Here is a 21364-nt window from a genome sequence, read left to right on the forward strand (position 1 = left end):
GACAATTTGTGAGTCAGCTGTAACGTTTTTGCAAGACAAGGAGTGAACCCACCAAACCTGCAGCAACACATTCAGCCAGCAGGGGGCAGCATCATCATGCTTATCATATTGACGTTAGATTCCACCATTGCATAGCTTATAATATAGCAATAGTTATACATTCTTAATCAGTGTTTTATTAACACATGCATTCATGTTTTGGGGGCAGGCTACACAATTGCACGAGTAAAATCTCAAGAAAACGATTGACACCGGTTTATTTATTCAGTTTAAAAAATAATAATAATTAAAGCAGCTGAATTTTACAATTATCAATTATTTTTTTAGGATTTCATAAGCATCAAATTATATCCTACCCTTTTCCAAAACTAAAATAATTGGCAAATAAAATAAAATATATGAATGGTGGGGTAGGTAATTTTGGAGAAACCAGCTCGAGTGCGCTAGAATTTGAAAATACACAGCCGGAAAAATCTGCCACGTTTTTTTATGGATTTTTTGTCAAAGCACTTAAGATATTCATTGCTATCGGGATGTTAAGAGCATTCCATGGAATATAACAAAAAGTGTATCTCGAGCCGGTTTCTCAAACGTACCTACCTTAACCTTAACTTGAATTGCTACATTACTAAATATTTGTCAAACTCATTTTAAGCGGAAATTATTTAGGGAAAAGGTAGTTTGGTGTCTAGTGGACCCACTAGAAACATCAGAATGCAAACTCAAAATCTATTTGCATATTTTGTTCATTTAAATGTGTCAGCTCACAGCGACAGACTTCTCATTTATCACCAAAAATAGACTATAGTCATTTTTGGAACACCATCATGTTCATTATTAGATCTTTTTGTCACAGCTGAAACACGACCTGTTCAGCTATCAAGTCAGACTATTGCTTACCAATGCATTGAGTTACAGCACGGACTGATGTTCATGAATACACAGATTTAAAATGGACAAGTAAACATTCTTTTCAAAAATAGGAATACTGAAAACTGTGATATGCAGAAGTAAGAGGACTAATGTTTGCAGGGCCAACATTATAGTCTTTAAAATCTCCCTTCCTTTTAATTGTCTTACAGCTTTATCAAACACCGTAAACAGTCATGAGATACAAATCTGTCTTTTAATTTTGGGAGAAGATGAAAGAACAACTCAAAACATTGATTACTGCTTTTCCAAATGTCCCGCTTGAATATACTTTAGGAACCCACAGTAAATCATATTAATTACTTGCCATTTATAATAAAATTATCCTTTAATTTGAAGTGAATATGGAAATACCACAATTATCCTTTTCACTGACATTATGAAAAACAAGTATTTCACAAAGGACTACGCTCACACTGATTTTAACTTTTTTTCCATAAAGACAATCAAACAACAAATGAACCACAAACATTTTGTCTTTTCACGTACACACATTTGGCCACTATTAATAACAATGTGCAACAAGGGCCATATATATGTTTTACACCCAGCTAATATCTGAAGTCAATGGAGACATGTAGAACATTATACATAGCTCGCATGATGAAGATGACGGCAACATGGTGGCTAGTCTAACAGCATTCAGATCGATCAGTCTTTACAGGGAAGAATCACTTTACACTGTCCATATTTACATTACAGGCTCACTGGTTTCCTCTAGAAAAGTGTTCCACGTGAGATATGTGTCTTCCATACAAATGTTGTATAAATGTTCGTAACAGAGGATTCATTTTGTTTTGCATTTTCACAGTTCGGAACAGCAACTTAAACGCTTACAGTGTGTTTGTGTTATTAAGTTCATGCTCAGTTGGGGAAGTCGACGGCTGGTGCTCATGTAACACGTGAAAACCAACAGCAAATTCATCCAGATTCTCCAGGCCAGATGAACACATGTGAGCACACTTTGTTTTTTACAAGTGTCACCATGGTGATGTCCTGCAGCCCACTGGAGGTCCTCCATGCTCTGTGGATCTCCTGCAGCTCGGCCTCTGGTTGGTTAGATCTCTCTGAACGCTCCTGCTGCGTGGCTGTGTCTCTCCTCAGTACCTGTTCTGATGCTCGTAGTGCCACCGGTTGAAATCAATGTTAAATGCCACGATACTGCCAGACGCCATGCCTGTGATCAATGTCCTGAAGAGCCAACAAAAAAACCACAAACAAATATTAAATCCTAATGTCGGGAAATGCATATAAACTGAAGAATTCGTAAAATTAGAGTAACACAATTAAAACAACCTATTTTTTACAAATCTAACTACTGTATAAGTTGTTATTTCCAATGTGTTTACATGTGTAACAAGCCACCACGTTTTACAAAATGTGTTCATTGATAAAAATGTATGCCATGCATATTAGCAGTTGGTTATAAAGCGATCACAGGTCACCAGGGGCTGTTACGGTACAATCTGGGCTCCCTCTGACAACTGAAGGAGACCATTGAGTGTTAGTATCTTTCTGCAACCCCGGTGCTCTTGTGTCCACGGCTGGCTGGCTGGTATGTAGGAAAAGCAGCTGATTTCACAGGGTCGTCTTATACTGCTACACCCCAAGGGCTTAAATGCTCAAGCACAATGAACAGAGCTGAGGCAGAACGCCCCGCTGTAAGTGAAGCTGCAACATGGCTCCCTTGTGTTACCTAACGTCAACTCACTGAAGAAAGACACTAACTGAATCACGGGGTTCTTAAAATACTCAATTAAGTGATGTGTTAAGCGGTATTCAAAGACATTTACAAATATAATGTAGTACTTATATGCAGTGTTTAAGTCCTTGATGTGTTTTACCTCTTAGATTAACACTACAACTAAATCTGTTAACAAATGTAATCCCGTCTCTATCATCTGCTCGGCTTCACAGGTTGTGCAGTTAATCATGATGGTGCAGTCATTCTGCACAAGAACCAGGCCTCTGTTACGGCCCACTGTAAGTGCTGGGGGGGGGGGGGGTGTCCTGCGGCGGTGAAGAGCAGCTTTAATGTTCGGACTCTCTAACCTCTAGTCGCTGCCAGGGTCACATAATGACGTCAGGCTCATAGCCCGAGAGCAAACACTGTCGCCCAACTGCACGGCAGCCATTACATGACTCCAGATCAATCTCAAATGTTTGGGGAAAACATCCTGCTGACTTAGGTGTCAAAATAAGTGCATTTGTAACTTTTGTCTCGATAGCAACTGTTAATTCCATTTAATCGTAAAGGAAGGTGGGTATCCTACTAACTAACATTTCTCTAGCACTTCTCATTTATCGACAACATCTATTATTATCTCTGTCAACTTATTGGAACAGAAATTCATTTTGATTTGAAAATAATTCATGAGTTCTTGTACTGTACTGATATTTGATATAACATTGTATGTTTTACTATTGACTTTTAAACATATGACATTTAGTTGACATAGAAAAATAAAATAGCTTTTGGCATATTAGACGTTTTTTATTTTACGCTGTATACTACTGTATTCTGCCTTATTTCATGACATTTTAATGACTTACTTTAACATGTATCTTATATATCTACTACTTATTATACTTTTTACATGAGTCATGGTAAGTTAATAGAATATTAGTATGATGTGTAATGTAGTAAGAGATTTTTCATAACATTTTTGGGGAATTACTAAATTATGATTTTATTTTAACATGTACGGCATACTTCTATGCGTTTATATGATTTTAATGGTATGTAATTATTATAAAATGAATTTACTTGATTTAGTTTGATGTATTCCAATTAGAATTTAAATTATATTTTTCGGGCATATTACTATGAGTTCTTGTAAAGAAATTTTTATAACATACAATAATAGGCATCTTGACTTTTTGGGCATTTAATAGATTTATAGGACGATACATAATATAGTATGACAATTGTTCTACGATACTCTGAGTTTTTTACGACATACTAAGACTTTTAGTGGCAAACTATTCAATGGCTTAGCGACATATACTGTACTCTGACGTTATGAGATATGTCATGACATTATGTGACTTCTTCATAGTTAGTTTGACTCACTGTATTACATATGTTTATGATATTTTAAAGGCATATTCGACTATGAAGTTTTTATAGTAAAAATAAGAGGGTGAGGTGGGGCAAGAGAGTGAGGAGCTTTGCTGAGTAATGCAGGTGAGAGGGGGGCTAGCAGAGAGGGAGGGAGGCTGCTGAAAAAGATCCACAAGCACAAGGAAGAATAGGATGTGGCTAAAAAGAAAAGAAGCATCCTAAACCCAAAACAACCACTGTACAGTTTGTGACTGTAGAAGGAGCGTGGAGTTCATGCTACACATGAAAACAACAAGGGAAAGGAATATGATATTAGAAGGACTTTTTCTCATGACATGCTATACAATGGACTTTTCTATTAGTTTTCCTTGGCATACTATAATAAAATGACACATTTCTATGGCATCATGTTTTTTTTTAGACATTCATAATGATGACATTTGGATTGGATTTAAATAGAATAATTGTATGACATTTTGTGGCATACTCTGTTTTTGATTTTTTTTATTGCATATCATATTATTACTTTTATGAATTTTTTTTTAAATAATCCATAAAATGACAGATGACTGAGAGGTGTACTGAGAGGTGTATTAAATGTAAGCTATTATTTGAAAGTTTCAAAAATACCTCCTGTGATTAAAACACAATGAATGAAAAACTGTGATGTGTGGAAGACAATTCATCAAGATGGCTTTCTGTATACGTTGTCTCTGTAGCCTCAACAATTTATCTACCATACAAATGGTTGCTCTGACCTTTGATCATGTGACAGGTCCATGGCTCGGACGCCAGCATCACAGCCGGGGTAGACGTAGAGCTGTTTGAAGTCACAGGCCTGCCACACCTCCACCACGCCGTTATCTCCACCTGTCACCAGGTTGTGGCCATCACTGCTCAGGAGAATAGCCTGCAGTAGAAAGGAGGGTATCTACATCTGACTTGCGACTTATTTTATTGTCCCTTCTTCGGAAATGTGTTTTATTACATGAAACCAAGACCCCATTTGAGATTGTGGAAGTACAGTATGAGAATGATGTGCAGTAGCCATGTGCACTCAAGACTGCAAATTAAAGATTTACAATTGTCGATAGATTTAAAAAAAAAAAAATGAAATCTCAAAATAAGTTGGCAGCCATCAGTAAACATCCTGTTGCACATATCTTACCGAAAGTCAAAACACCAAGCAATCACTGCACAGAGTTGACGTATCTTAGACTGCAGATAAACAAAGAAGCATCTCAAGTGGATTGTAGTGGTGTCTACAGTCAGCTCACCCTGGTGGAATCATTGACCTCCATCTGTGCCAGCAGTTTTCCATTAATGCTGAAGTTGCAGAAGCGGCCCCTCTCGTAGTATATGATGCAGTGGCCCTCACTGGATACTGAGATAAGCCGTGGGCACTGATAGTACTCTGGCCCCTCCAGAGCCCGCAGCAGGTCCCCTGTGATGCTGTGGACCAGACATGGGCCCTCTGCCAAAGAGAACACAGACAAGTGTGAGCCAACTGCTCATGTAAAGCATCTAGTATTCTGTCTTCTAGAAAATACATACAATGTTATTTTGAGAGTTTTAAAAGCATATCGTACAGAGATTCCTGGTCTTAACTTTTTCCGTCAGGCATTTGCATGTCGTTCATCAGGGTAGAAATGCTGGTCTAGATGGATCTTTTAAATACATGTCTGTCTGTTATGCGTGTTGGTAATAGACTTGTAACCAACAGTATATAAGTAAGCTCAAGCGCGAGTGATCCTGACTTCCTGTTTCCTCTCTGATGACAGTGACCTTAAAGGGAGACAGAGAGCACACTGACCTTTGGCTCCGCTGATCACCAGGCCCAGCTCTGCGCACACTGCCACACACACTACTTCTTGGTCATGACCCGTCAAAACTGCTCGTGGAGCTGGGTAGTCACCTAAAAAACAAGAGAGACAATATAATAAATTACTTGGTTTAATTGTTGACATGTTAAGTCTGAGATTGAAAACGATGATCCGTGAATAGGCCATCTAAATTCACTGGTGCTCCATTTCTGAATTGGAAATGCTCTGCAATGGTCTGCAGAACCACCACACCTTCATCAGGCACTACAATAAAATAAACACGAGCCCAGTGGATGTGACCCACATCTGCTACCAGGGCGGTCCCTCTGAATTGTCATGTAAATGCAGAGATGCCCGCCGAGCTACTTGATTTCATTCCGTGTGTCGTATGATTGATGACGGCCGGGGGAGAGGTTAGTGAGGGGAGTTGCACGGCTCCCACAGCTGACCTCACGTCTTGTTTTTCAAAAGCACTGATCACCAATACAGAATGAACCCCACTTCATATTCTGTGACGCTGCTGTGTCTTAGGAGTCGTTTTTAGTATGGAGTCCGCCACGAAAATAATCAAATCAGTGGTAATGATCTGTATTTAACAACAGAGGAAGAAGTTCAGCTGGAATAAAGGAAATGGAAAGCAGAGAAACTGTCCAAAATGTATATTTACATGTAAGTATTACACGCATTTAACCATTAGTGAAGTGGTAGATAGGACATTATGGGTTAATAAGGCTTTAGGGAGTCACCTTTCAGTTTATTTGGAAAACTTTTCCAAATACTTTTTTCTAAATTGTAATTAATACAATGTTTTACAATTATTTAAAAAGAAAAAGTAAATTAATTCAACCACAGTTTGTTGAATGCACCACTATTCAGAACACTAGTTCCATTACATATAACATTAAGTGGCATTTGGTGTCCCCCACATGACTCAAAGTTCAGCCGATTCAGTGAAAGTTCCTCTCTCCACCTGGATGACAGTAAAGTCCTGATAGATGATGTGGATATGTGTCAGACTGCTCCCCTCCCCTCCCCCCCCCCCTCTGCAGCAGTAGTGGGGCAGAGAGCCGGACTGTGATCGATGCAGCTCGGCCCCTCAGAGACCAGGACCTGAGCCGGGCTGTCAGTCCAGCATCCTCTGCTGAGGGGAGCTGAATAGGACAAGTGTCAGAAAAGGCCTCCAGGGGGGAAAAGGGACCTTGTGCAGCTCACCTACCCGACAAAAGATTCAATCAGCCTGCACTGCGTACCCCCCCCCCCACCCTCTCCTAGCCCTGGGGACAAGTCGAAGTCAACCACCACAATTACCCGGTGCAAATATCCCTCGCACCGGTGTGATGGGCTGGATCTGAGAGGCAGGGCCATGATTGAGCTGGAAGTTATTTTAATTATTACACATTTAAGACGCGGGTGAAATCAATTTCTTTGGCCCTCCACATCTGATGAGGACGCAGTGATCCGGAGCGCTGCTGCTACTACATATTCACACAACCTTCAACCGGCATTATAGAAAACATAATAGGCATGAAATCACGAGAATGGGACTCGTGGAAACAATTGTTCAATGAAATAGCGGATAAGAAATGGAAGACATTGATTTTGTCGCGATGACATTTATTTGAGGGCTTCAAGTGTAAAGATATTAAAGGGCGTCCGTGGTTTATCCCTGATGATCCTGTGAAAAGCCAGGTATATTTGAGGATGATTGATGTTTGCCAGCTGTAGAGATGTGTATAATGCTTATTGTCAAACATACAGTTTACAAAGTGAGCTGATTCTGACCAGGACTCCCTGCTAGACACTATTGTGTATTACAGTGGGAGCTTCCACTGAGTCATTTTCACACACTACCCTTGTTCTTCTCCAAGTTCTCCAACTCTGCATTCTTGAACAAAGCTCGATTATTAACTCTTGGCTCCACAGTGTCCCTGACATCGGGCTTAATGAGATTGATAACAAATGTAGGTAATTTGATCCAGTGAAAACACATCCTGTCTTTTGTTTCTTCAGACGAGTAACGTGGCTTTTTCCATTGTGTCCGTTGAAGGTGCATTGCAGGCAGTAGAAGTGTGAATATCAGGGGAATACTGTTTTCCTGCTGCAGGAACACCAGTGCCATTGCCCCTTGCTAATTGGAGGCAACCAAGCTGAAATTCTTAATTAACTGTCTGAGCCTCAGTGAAGTTAATTAGAGAACACTCACATCTAATATGGAGCTCTCAGAATCTATGACAATTGGAAACACAAGATCTTCTAACACCCCACCCCCCGTACACACATACACTCAATGAATTGTCATCTAAAAATAAAAAACAAAAACTCTTCCTCCTCTCACATTCTATTCCTCACCATATATGGTGCTACTCACTTGTACAGTACTGTCTGTTTCCCCCTACCCTGATGGATTGTTTTGAACACAGACAATCAGTGGGAATGAGCAACTAAATGAACTGAGCAGCAGAAATCACACACTGGGGTCCACCATTTTGAATGCCAAGACATCTGGAGTCCTCTACTTGAAAGAAGCACAGCTCAATGCAATACATCACACTAATATATCACAGCTACAGTGCAGATAAATTACCCTCTCCCTGTCTCTTATCATTATTTTATTTCTAGGGGAGAATTCCTTTTTCTCCAGTGATGATCAAAGGCTCGTGCTTCCTATACAACTTGTTGAAAATACTAGCAATGAACTCATGCACCTTTTTTCTCGACTTTTACAATGAGTATATTTTATTGGTAAAGTATTAAACATTGTGAGGATTCCTGTAACTTTGTCCAGAGGGCGATGCTACTGTACACTCTGCACATGCACACTCACTGTTATTGGGGTTGTCGCCAATAATATGGTGCCGTCCGCTCCAATACCACAGCAGCAGCGTAGCGTCCCTGGACCCAGAGACGATGTAGCAGTCTCCCCCGATGTAAGACTCGGATCTGGCCAGACATGTCACCACGTCCCAGTGTCCAAAAACGATCTGGGTCAGCTTGCCTGAAGAAATGATGTACAAACATGTTTTCAGTGTCAAAAGTTCCTCAAATGCAACATGGCAAAAAGGACTACCGGTACCGGCTGTGTTTTCAAAGCCTAAGGTGAGAAAGGAAAACAGTGGAAGAAATATCTCAAATGTGTTTAATTCATTGGTTCCCAGCCTTTTTATCTTGTGATCTCTTAAAAGAGACCACAAGATCCTCTCGGTTTGTAATACATAAAATATTTTACGAGCAGGCAGTATTTCTGATGTGAAAAGAAAAATAAACAGATTTGTCCTCATCCTTACGATCCGCTTGACCTCTTGTGTTGTCGTAACCCCAAAGTTTGGAAGCAATTAGGTAAATGCCACCTGTCAAGCTGCAGTAATAGTCATTTATATAATTAAACGTGTGTGTTACCAATATTTTCATCTTGCTCCTTCTGAATCATCACCAATGGATAGGAAATAAGCAGGGGAAGTAACTTTTTGATGTATCAGTGTGTTCAAATGTATAACAGTGTAGTCATTAGTTTCTCTACACGGCTTGTCGAGAGGAAGCCGGGACAATACTGTATTTTCCCATCATAGCGCTCAGTCCTCCACACATCGGTGCACACCTCTATAGCAAATAGAGTTTACACTGTAACCTACCTGTCTCTGAGGAGTACACACGAAAGCTCTTGTCCCAGAAGCCACACACCAGTATGTAACGGTTGTCAGCTGTCACCACGAAACAGTGCGTGGTGATTTGGATGCTCTGGTCCACTAGATCTGTGATCTGACGCTTGTTGCTTCCTGTATTGTTGGCTGGGGGAAAAAAGGATGAACAGAACTCAGACCCTCAAAGATAAAATAGATATTAAAGCCAATGGTCTATTTTGTTTGATGCTGTACTTTCCATTTAAATCCAGGAAGCTTACTCACCAACCAGAGAATCCATCTCTATCGGAAGGTGATGGGCTTGCTCAAGAGAGTAGCCCGGTGCTCCTCGGAGACCTGGATTCATGCATGGAGGCATACGGAAATTAATCATTGCGGTTTCTCACCTGTGAGTCTGCACATGTGCATTCTTACACACACACACACACACACACACACACACACACACACACACACACACACACACACACACACACACACACACACACACACACACACACACACACACACACACACACACACACACACACACACACACACACACACACACACACACACACACACACACACACACACACACACACACACACACACACACACACACACACACACACACACACACACACACACACACACACACACACACACACACACACACACACACACACAAGGTCTATCAGAGATATTCCCATCTGTCTTACTGGGATTTTATTTCTTTTTTAGCAGTGTCAAACTAAAATAGAGACATTTTATCCATGAAATTTGTATTTGGGGCTGGTTTTAACACAGCAACACGCCTGAAAATATGGAGCCCTTATTATCATCATTATTCTGAAAAGCCAAACCACATATCCCTCCTCTCCGACAGGATGGCGAGGGTGCTGCAGCTGTGTTCATTAGTGTGGGAGCAGCCTTCGCAGCCACACAGTGCGGACTCTTTGCTCCGGAGCTCAGAGCGTCTCTGCAGTGACAGATGGGGACGTGTGAGGAGAATGTGGTGCAGTTGCGGCCTAATTTCCGAGTAACCATTGCTTTGGCCCTCTGACCCTGAGGTGAGGCTGATTCCCTGGGAGGGGCTCTGTGGGCCGTGTTGTTCACACATGTCTGAAAAGGAACATGTGGAAACACTCATGGTCAGCTTACCTAGGAGCTGCTCGCCTCTCACATAGCCAGCTGGCTACAGCTCTATTATGAGTGGTGGGCAGGTTTGTGATGAAGTGATTTTACAGGGCGGCTGCTGTGGTAGGTATCACATGTGGTGTGGCACTCTTCACATGTTGTATCAGGTAAACATGTGTGTATGTTTGAACGTGTGCTGAGATTCACTCACCGACGGTGTTGTGCCATCGGTTGACAGCAAATACACGGCTGCAGGTAACTGTGACTACAGCCGGGATGGTAAGATGGGGCAGGGTGTTGGCGGCCACATGCGTTACAGGAGAATTGGATGGAAACTTCAACACCATGATGACATCCTGCTGCATCTGGTCTTTGAACATAAGAGGACTCTGTGGAAGAAAACAAAAGACAGAGTGTAAAGGGTGGAGGGATGTGATAGTGGGAGATGAGGAGGAAGAGATAAGAAGATGAAAGTATGAAAAGACGGGAGAAAGGTTTGTATATAGGCAATTCGAAAAAGGTTGGAGCAAGAACTACAGTAGGTTCAGACACAGAGGAGAGCTGCATTCACTGCCCCCCCCTGGACAGACTGGTGAGCAATGGGGGTGGAGTAGCTGTACACAAGTGATGGTGCATACACATGTATCAGACAGATTGAGTTTGGTCAACAAAGAAGAAGCAATGAAAGAGACTAAATACGTTTTTAAAGATGTACTTATTTCACAACTATGATTTTCAGCCTTTACAACAATAGTTGGAACAACATGTGGAGCAGGAGCTAAAGCGATGGAAGAAATAGGGATCGTGACAATACTAGTAGTTTTAAACCAGTTTCAGCTCTCATCTTGTCTGAAAACATGCTGGTGAAAAAAGTAGGAAATTGAACTAAAAGGTCTCAAAGGGATCTGCCTTACAAAGCTTCTTGAAGGGATAGCCATGTGGGGATAATGAGGGCTAGGCTGGCTATTACATGGATTAGACAGGAAGAGCCGCTTACAGCAGAACGAGGAACCAACTGGGCCAGCAGGGAGCACTCTTCCCTTTGCACCACACTGCTAGGTGGCAGTAACAGTTAGAAACAGTGCAGATAACTGGAACTGAGAATTGTTGTCAAATTGCGTGTCTGTGACCTACATGTTAGATTTCTGAAACATCATTTTTTTGTCAGCACAAAAGATTGAATTAAAGGAAATGGGTAGAAATAAGAAAACAGGGAGATTCATTTTGTTCACACACAGGCCCAAAACCCCACACCACCAAAGGTCCACACATCCTCTTTCACACACACCACCACCAGAGGTGCAGGGAATTTTCCCAGAATGCTCATTGCTCTCACCAGGTGCATGGCGGAGCTGCGTGGAGGATGTGGCTCAATAAGCAACTGAGATGGCGTCTGTCCAATGCTCTGGATCTGTGCCTCTGTGGCCTGCGGGAGAGAGGGAGGGAGAGGGAGAGAGAGAGCGGCTGTCACAATCAATATGCATCAAAGTGATGGGTCAATGCGTTACTTGACAATGCAAGCAAATCCTAACTCAGCCGTGCTTCTGAGAAAAGGGGGAGGTAAAGGGAGAGGGGAGCACTCCCAATCCGCCTGGGTGCTCCCCCTTCCCCCCTCAGCCTGCAGAGTCATCCAAGTGTTAGTATGGAAGAGACAAGCCTTTTCCTATTAACATGCTTCAGTTAACCATTCCCATTTCCAGGCGCAGGGGCCCCGGCTGCATAAACGTTAACCTGGAGTGACATGCAGCTAGGACTGCAGCAGGCCGGCTTGCTTTTAGATGTTATTGTGTTTGAAACAAAGGAGAAAAGCATGTCCATGTACACACACATACGTTTGCAACAGACGCACAACATCACACAGCAGACCAAGGTGATTTGGCACCGGGTTCCTTGATGAGGGATGATTTATGCGGAGAAAAGGGAGAATGGATGCTTGAGACTAAGAAGGAAAAGAAAGTGACAAACCAAAAGACACATAGGAAGAATCAAGCCTTTACTATTATAGGAAACTAACTTCCATTTAAAGGACAAATATCTCCCCAGCCATCCGTAAGTGAGGATAAAACAAGCAGGAAGAGCTGCTGAGCTTGACTGAAAGTGGGGCACTCGATGGGAGTGATTGATGTGACTGGAGCCACTTCCACCATCAGAGGGGAGCTTGTAGATGTCCGTCACTGCCACTGTGCACAATGGAACATACATCGCTCAGCCCCTCGCCCGCCCTTCTGACTGCCGGGGTGACTAGCCCTCATTTTCTTCGCCTGTACACACAACTCACTATCAAAATGAGCTATTGGGTAGCACATGCCACAGAGGGAGATGTGGCGAGGGAAGTTTGGAGGTGATACTGAATAAGGACAGGCCACCTGCAAGCCAAGCAGTCGCCCCCAACACCCCCTGGTCACTTCCTATCTTCCACAGCGCCAGAAAAGGAGCTGTCGCACAGCAGTGAAAGTTCCATGTGAGTTGCTGAGCCCATTTGGCAACCATTAAGTGCTAATCAGTGATCTTTACAGCGCAGTCTTCCAAGTAATAAGCATCTGACATTATGGCTATTTAAGGTTAGGGTGAAGGTCACAATGTCTATTCAAATAACGAAATGTGATACTAAGATCGGAAAGGCTGAGGAGGCCGTGTGCAAAACATCACCACATTTCTTGTGATGAGTTCATACCACTGGGCTGCTGCATATCCCACTTCTGTAGTCTGAGACAACTTTGACGCCCAATGATGGTTCCCAGAGTACAAGGAGGAAGATGTGTCTGTGTTGTTGTGTGTGTCGGGCTAAGGCGTGTAGGACTTGTTGAAGGTTAACTCAAGAACATGTTCCTCCACTAGATGATCAACATATGTCAATATCTCTGAGGAGCTTGGACAGTAATCCTCTGTGAGGTATGTCAGAAACGTATCTCTACCTCAGTCTGAGATGGAGAGCACTTAACAGGCAGTGCATTAGTTTAAGTCACTTCAGGCTCTGCTTTTTGGCTGATAAGTGACACTTATTGCCAAAGCCATCTGGATGATCTCCCCCCCCACAGAAGCAACCACCTTGCGTGGGTGAGCACCAAACACCCACCACAACACACTGTGTCTGCATGTCTGTCTGTGTGACTTTGTTTGCATCCGATTCTGGCATGAGCAAAAGGCTTCGGAGGTGAGTAGCTGCTCCGCTCTCTCTATCTGCTGCCTGGTTCCCGGACTGGTGACAGAGAGACTCCATGGAGGACGCTCCCCAACAGCATCCTCCAGCGCACTCATGCAACGCAGAAACACAACAGCTCTGTCAGACAGAATGCAAACACGGCCTTGCAGTGACCCGCTAAGCAGCGTGGGATCATGCTGAGTCACCACACCTGAGATCACACTACACATATGAAGCTTTCACCCTTTGACAAATTGTTTTCATTGAGTACTTCTGGCTTTGAGGTAGCATACAAATAATTACAAAAAGAGAAACAAAGCAGCAGAGCAACCATACAGACCCAACTACCGACTATCGTGAGGCTGTGCTCAGTAAAGAAACTGCTGCTCATCCTTTATTTGCTAATGTTTTAGTATAATCCTATCCGGACTTATTTAAATTGTTAAGTACTAACGGAGAATTAGCCTGAGGGTGTTTTTTGAGTGACAGCTTGGGAGTTGACCTGTGCACTATTGTATAGTGGGAGCAGAAACGTCCCAAACAATATGTTCACTAGTAGGTGATTGTTTCTAATGCAGTTATCATCTGTGACAATACACACTGCATCCTATTCTATGTTAAACATATGAAGGGAGTTTTTTCATCATAAAGGTCAAGCATTTAAACACCCGAGTCCCTTCACTATGAGAATATCAAGGTGAAATCTATTTAAATATATCTCAGCTTCTTCAAACCCTTCATTTGCTAGCCGTAGCACACTTTGTTGTCTTTGTCAAATCAGAGGGGGGGCGGGAGGGGGGGTGGCAGCGGAGGAAGAATGGAGTCCCACTGATGAATAATTTGTCTGTTTACTTCTGAGTGACACAGCAGGGTCTGATTCAAGGGGTTGCTGTCATGTTTTTCCATAAGAGAAGGCTGTCAGGAGTAGCATCACATAGAAGGACCGCTGTTTCGGCGGTGTGCCCAGTGGAGCTGTCACCGTGCCTTCACCCAGAGGCCCGCCGGAGTCATCATTTCCATCTGACACACGGGCGGAAATTATCTCTCATGACCTCCAATTTATTGACATTTCAAATGCCTTAATTGTTATGACTAATGCCAGATCTGCAGTTTCACCTGTCAGGCCCAGAATGAATCAATACCCTGGAGTCAATCTTCACATTTGGGCAGGTCTTAGCAAGACATTCAGTGGGCACTTTTCCATGCTCCACCTCACTGAATCAGCCCGGACCAGGCCTGTGCCAGACAGAAGGAGAGGTAGATCATATTGTGAATAATGCCACAATAAATCTTGTAGGAAATTGCCTACTAAATTACCTTAATGATCCCATTCTGTGCAGGAAACTCAACTTAATGTATTGCATAGCAGGTCATCCAAGTATAGTCAAACTGATGTAATCTGATCAGCCTAAAGAAATACTGTACACAATACAGGCTGTAAAACAAATATCCATCTAAAGGAATACAATACAATCAAATACTGGACAATTATTAGATCTTTTAATTTGTAATGCTACTGTTGAAAATTACAATTACCTGCTTTGAAAAGTTAATCTTTTTCAAAAGACTTCTTCAGAGTGCATATTCAGGAAACTGCAATGTTTTAGTATTTAGAAATATAGGTATACATATACAAGGTTTTACTTTATGTTACAGCAGGAGGAATCCATCTGGAATGAGAAACACGATTGAAGGTATGAAAACTCGTCTCAATTAGTGCTCATCACATGAGCATCAGATCAGTTGCAATTATCTGAGACCGTTTCTCTCTCCAGCACAAATACAATCACATGTCACAATAGCAATGACATCAGCTGGGTACAATTAGGGAGTTTGAGTAGCAGGGACCCTAATGGGCAACTAACTAACCAACAGTACTGTCATTCTCTCAGGGTAACAGTAGGCGGGGAGAAGAGGGCTACAATCCCCTCAGCCTGATGCAACATAAAGAAAGCATCACCTAAATCTTCCTGGAAATGGTGGAAACCAAACCTTTCACAATATGGTTTGGTAATTAGATCAGCCAAATCTTCTGCAGGTGATTTGCATAGTGGTCACTTGATAAATAAAGGCGCCCCTGGAAGTGACAGTATATAAATGACTTGTTTTGCAGACAGCAGATGGTGGATATCACAGGAGGAGACAAGCTCAAACTGAAAGTACCACAATGCATGCCAGCTGCTGCAGTCTCTGGTCCCCTTTCGCCTCTGCGCAATTAAGCTATTCACGAGTAGTACGGCCGAGCTAATAGATATTCAATTAATTGCTGAAAAACAAGAGGATTCACTCCCTCACATATTGACTGCCTGACCCCTGTTGATTGATCATATGAGCTCAGTCTGATGTATTGATCTGTTTATAGCGAGGAACATACAGTATATTCAGCATGTGAAAGAAAAAAAGCCCACGATGTGATGTTAAGAGGATCTTTGAATAATGTGGACAGATATAAAAAGATTACTGTTTATCTGAGAGAGAGAGAGAGAGAGAGAGAGAGAGAGAGAGGAAATTAATAACTCGGTTCATCACAAAATGACACTAATCCCAAAACAAGTTGATGAGTCAGCAGCTCTGCCAAATTCTCTCACGGGTTACATTTGCGTGACACAATAATTGATTGACAGATGCGTGATATGAATGCTCCCGGAGCTCCAACACATGCCAGGACAAATAGAGAAAGGAAGCTGTGCCTCTGGTGGGGAAGAGAGAGAGGGGAGGGGGGAGGGGCTTTGTCTCCATGGCGATGTGTGTGTGCCTTACCTCTCTGAGCAAAGGGTCAGTGATACTGTCCAGCTTGACGGAGTTCTCGTAAGTCAGGTAGTGAAAGACGTTGAGGGCACGCACTGCCTCCGGGCCTCGCTGCTTGTAGCCGAAAATAAGGTCAATCCACTGATGCAGCTGACATGACACAAACTCGCTTTCCAGGGCCTGTGAGAGGAGAACGGGGGCAATTAGAGGTGAGAGGCATCCTAGCAGCACATGGGCAAAAAGACACAACACAAATTCTACTTCCACACAACACTGACCACAACAAAGCCAACTTCACTGTACTCAGATGACCTACCAGGGCATTGCATCACATTACAACTCTCAACACTAATAAGGAGTACTGCAAGAGAAAACGGCTTAAGTTAAATAAAGATAAATATGTAACCTGTTTTACTGCTAATAACTATTACAAAAGCTGCACCCCGCCTTTTAATGTAATCAGCTAACAAGACTCTCATATCACATTTCTCTGTCTACCTAAAATACCAACCGACTACATTTGTATGGAGACAAATAAATTGGTTTAATACTAACAGACTGTAAAAGCATCTGCAGAGGCAACAATGATACATTACTTGTGAGAGTGAAAAGGGAGACTTGCTTTCTTGTGGGAGTGTTGGTGAGAGATTCAGCATAGGTTTTAAGGCTGATAATTATTATAAATAACCTATGGAGGCCGTGCGCTGGGGGTTTGATGTATTGTTCCACAATACAGTACAATATAATTCCCATGCATGCTGGTGTAAGGCTTTGCTGGAGGAATTTACACTCCTCCCCTTGCGTCAGGAATAACAGCCATTACCAACAAAGCCTGCTCGAGCACACAGAGGCAGAGTTTTGCCACAGGGCATATCACTTCAATTGAAAGTGGCACATGCAAAGATGGGAAGTGGGAGGGAGGGAGGGAGAAAGGGAAGGAGGGAAGGGGAAAGGAAGAGGAAGAGTGAGACAGAGGGGCAGGCAGGGGGAGAGATTCACTGACATACATGAAATAATAGATGAAGCAAGAGTGTGGGCTAGTGAGAGAACAGAACAAAAGAAAGACAAAAAAATGGAGGCAGAGGACAATGATTTATTTTCTGGGTGTGTGAATGCACTAGTCTGTGAATGTAACAATGCAAGGCGAAATCACAATGTATTCTTCAACGGTGGGAAAATATCCACAGTACATATTTTTTTCAGTCATTCCCTTTCCTTGTTTTAGAGATGCAGACATGCCCATAACAACTCCTGGCCTCTCCCTCCTTTACCTACCCCCCCCCCCCCCCCCCACTCTGCCAGTACACATGCCCGATAGAGCCCGAGCAGGCAGCGTGGGCAGAGCGCGGGGAAAGGTCACCTCCATAAGACCAGCCCAGCTCTGTCACTCCAGCTGAAAAGGTCAAGTATGTTCCCAGAGCCTCTTTCTACCTCTGGTCGAAAGCAATGATGGCCCATGAACTCAGGATACAGAACCTGCATGACACAAGTGTCTTTTTGCTACTACCTTATTAAAGTGTATGTGCTTTTCAGAAGAAACTGGTCATTAAGCCCGAATTAGTATGATAGAGAATTTCTTTGTAATATGTGTTCGTTCATGTGATGTGTCAGTTCACCAGGGCTCCTTCGTGAATCTTAAAATATGAAGAAACTTATATAAAGCATTTTTGGGTATGCAATGTTCAAACCAATTAGCATTCCCCTCAATTTGATATATGTTCAAATGTATCTGCACTTTAAAAACATGCAATGGCCATTCAACAAGAGTATAGAGTTTAGCTGTTGAGTTTCTACAGTAAGTGTTTCCAGATTAAAAGGAGAACAGAGTTTATCCGACAGAAAGAGATGGGTTAGATCTTTATTCCTTTCTCTGTGCTGCTCCTGAAACCTGCTGGGAGTTGTGTGGACCACATGTTGATAGGCTGTCTGTATTGAACGTGCACACGCAGACGCTTACACACATGCACACTGAAAGGGCCCTGCACGCTGCCAAAGGGATGAGGCCCGGCATTACTGAAGGTAACACTATAGGGCAAACCAGGCAAACTTGCCCTCAGTGCTGTCCTTTAGTGACATCACTGGGGTCAGGGGTACAGTGTTAGTATTGAGCGGTGCACGTTATGAGATGCTTCATGAATAAGACAAGGAGACACAGATGCATGGGAAGGTTAGAGGGAAGATTATACCATTTATTTATTTGATGCCGTGATACAGAGGCAGAAAAGCTGAGTGTAAAGAAATTGTTTTAAAAATACTTCTGACTTATTGTAGATTGTCAGTATGGTAGTACAGAATGTTTTTAGTAAGTATTCAGCCATGAAGAAATACACCAAAGATAATAATGCTGTATGATGAAGTGTGTCATATGAGGATTGACACACAAATATAATAAGGCCATATATAAAATACCGAATCAAATAAATGATAACTATAAATGCAACAGTCATCATTTTACTGCTTTTTACTTACATAAAAATTGCAAATAGTGCAGTATGTATTTCTCCTTTTTTATTGGCAGAGATAGAAAAGCAGAAAATGGACGAAGATAAGATTGTTTATTTTGATGATTTATTTGTTATATTTATTGAATATTTTCAAATATTTCCCCTGGCTGATAAAGCAGGGTTTGTCATATTACTGCTCTCTAAATTCCCTTTCTGTACATTTAAAAGCACGACACAAATAAAATGTATTATTGTTATATTCGGATACCATTTTGAATTTGGCTCATGCCTCAAGCTTACCATCCTGTTGATCCTAACCAAGTCTTCGGGCTTCTTGGCCCAGGCTGGCAGGTCCACGTCATAAACCATGGTCCTGTCCTCCCTCATTCCCAGGTGGTAGCCGTTGCTGTTGACAAACATCTCCGGGAGGTAGTAGAACTCAGGAATCAGTTCCTGTGTTTCAAAGGTAGTGAGAGATTCATGTTCAACAGCTCACTGACAAGACCACAACCTCTAATACCATCATGTTCACCGTATTATCGCCCAGCGATTCAGCAAAGTGCACAAAATAACACATGTGAGGACGGAGCCATGAAAAACAGAGAAAAAAGGCTCTGTATCCCACTGAGATGAAGTGAGAATTCAAGGGGAAAGGTAACACAAACAAACTTAACAGCAGGGCCACGAGAAGGCGGTGAGAGGTGCTAGTCCAGTTATTCCAGGCAGGGGTGTTAGGTGTGTTAAATGAAACTGGAACAGCATTGGGGTTTTCTCCCTGGTCTCTGGGCTCTTGTGATGGGGTCAGGACCTTGCAGTGGAGGGGAAGTCAGCATGGTAAAAGAGCCCCCGACACAAAGCTTGGTGTGATTTCATACATTAAAGAAGAGAGCAAATATTGACCTGTTTGAGACAAGACTATCCTAAAAGAGATTTCCCCTGGCTTGAATGGCCCTGCTGGTATTTTACCATTTTTAAAACACTAAGCTCATAATGTCTAATCTTCCAGACAACCGTTTATATATGTTACAGTATGTACATGAACCTGAGGAGACTTGCTTGAGATAAGCAATCTACTAACATGAACATTAAAGGTGTTTTTTTTTTTCTTGAGTCAAATACAGAAGCTGTTAGAAACTCTCACACAAACACATTTGCTTATTATTATTGTTCTTCTTCTTCTATTGTTCCTAAAATACAGCTTTCACAAAGCCTTATGGCAGTTGACTCTAAGAAGTAGGCATATTACTGTCCATGGATGAAGAAAGAACATGTGAAAAAGGACAGCACTTGCTTTCAAGTGCATTACCATGCATCAAACACATGACTGTTTTTTTAAGTAAGAGGATGACACTTTTGAATTCATGTTTAACTTAAATAGCTAATTTAAATTAAATTGTGACATTTCTGGATGTAAAGCAGTCAATACAAAAAAGATGGCATGCTTTGGATAGGTACATACCAAAATGTCCGTTTAAGCTATTCTTTAAGATAAGGCATTTGCAAGATAAATGAGTGTATTTATACTTTATGTGATTTTGCTGTAGCCACACTGACCCTTATCCTCCTAATCATACAGCTAAGGAAGGATGAGTGAGTAAAGCCTCTGCACAATGAACCATATGCACACGAGGAATGTAGATCCTCTACTCTGTCCTCATTAGGACACATAGACACAAGACACGTTAAATGCTGTTGTCTGTCTCTTAGCCTGAGATTATAAAGTAGGGTGCACAGTATTTAACTCTTACTACATGAGGCTTGTTTTATGAATGCAGTGTTTGTCGGATTCAGTGGTACTTTGGAGTTTTATATTGCCTGTGGGATACATAACGTGCAGAGCTTTTAGGCCCCCATAAATCACTTGGTTTTGATAGAGCGAGTTAGCATGACATGGTACAGGCCAATAACACTGCTGGTCTGCTGTTGGTCACATCTCACCCTCCGCACACGACAGGGGAAAGGAGTAAAGTAGCCATTCCTCTCGGCTTCCCTCTGTCCCTCACATTTACACACATACACACAACTGCACTTTCCCTCCACTTTTCTGCTTGTAAACTTCCTGCCGTAACTCACCGTCAAGCCGTTAAAACTGCCAGCTCTGTTTTCAAACCACCCTCCCATGGCAGCCATTAATTCTGCAACAGCATCGTAATGGGCTAACAAGTCAATCACACATGCCTCCATTGCTTTACACTGTGTCACCTTAATGACATGTTCGTCAACATCTGTCACCAGTGGAGTTCTGCTGGATTCTTTCAGACAGCATGGTGGCAGTTATTGTGTGTGTATGAGAGAGTATGTGTGTGTGTGCCCCCTACTTCCTAGACAATTCTGCTTCACGTTGCCCACGGCGGCCATGCCAGCTTAAGATAACTGTGTGTGAACATAGGAATAAATGAGAGGTATGGATGCACAATAATGAAGGGGTGGTCGGGAGATGAGGGGCTTGGTGAGTG

At 42.3% G+C, this 21364-nt stretch overlaps 1 protein-coding gene across 3 annotated transcripts in view; it reads right to left on the reverse strand.

Moving 5' to 3' along the window:
- Positions 1 to 238: 238 nt before the first annotated feature.
- The window catches only part of LOC117457231 (neurobeachin-like), a 223104-nt gene continuing 201978 nt past the window's right edge, over positions 239 to 21364 (reverse strand). For all 3 annotated transcript variants that reach the window (XM_034097171.2, XM_034097172.2, XM_034097173.2), the window contains 11 exons: positions 19209 to 19361; positions 16477 to 16644; positions 11911 to 12000; positions 10786 to 10963; positions 9720 to 9791; positions 9447 to 9602; positions 8642 to 8812; positions 5808 to 5909; positions 5272 to 5468; positions 4753 to 4904; positions 239 to 2121 (listed from right to left, as the gene is read on the reverse strand). In XM_034097171.2, coding sequence (XP_033953062.1) covers positions 2031 to 2121; positions 4753 to 4904; positions 5272 to 5468; positions 5808 to 5909; positions 8642 to 8812; positions 9447 to 9602; positions 9720 to 9791; positions 10786 to 10963; positions 11911 to 12000; positions 16477 to 16644; positions 19209 to 19361 — 1530 coding nt within the window. In that variant the 3' untranslated portion in view covers positions 239 to 2030. The remainder of the gene's footprint in view (positions 2122 to 4752; positions 4905 to 5271; positions 5469 to 5807; positions 5910 to 8641; positions 8813 to 9446; positions 9603 to 9719; positions 9792 to 10785; positions 10964 to 11910; positions 12001 to 16476; positions 16645 to 19208; positions 19362 to 21364) is intronic.

Source organism: Pseudochaenichthys georgianus, chromosome 13, assembly GCF_902827115.2.
Source record: "Pseudochaenichthys georgianus chromosome 13, fPseGeo1.2, whole genome shotgun sequence".
Classification (NCBI taxonomy): domain Eukaryota; kingdom Metazoa; phylum Chordata; class Actinopteri; order Perciformes; family Channichthyidae; genus Pseudochaenichthys; species Pseudochaenichthys georgianus.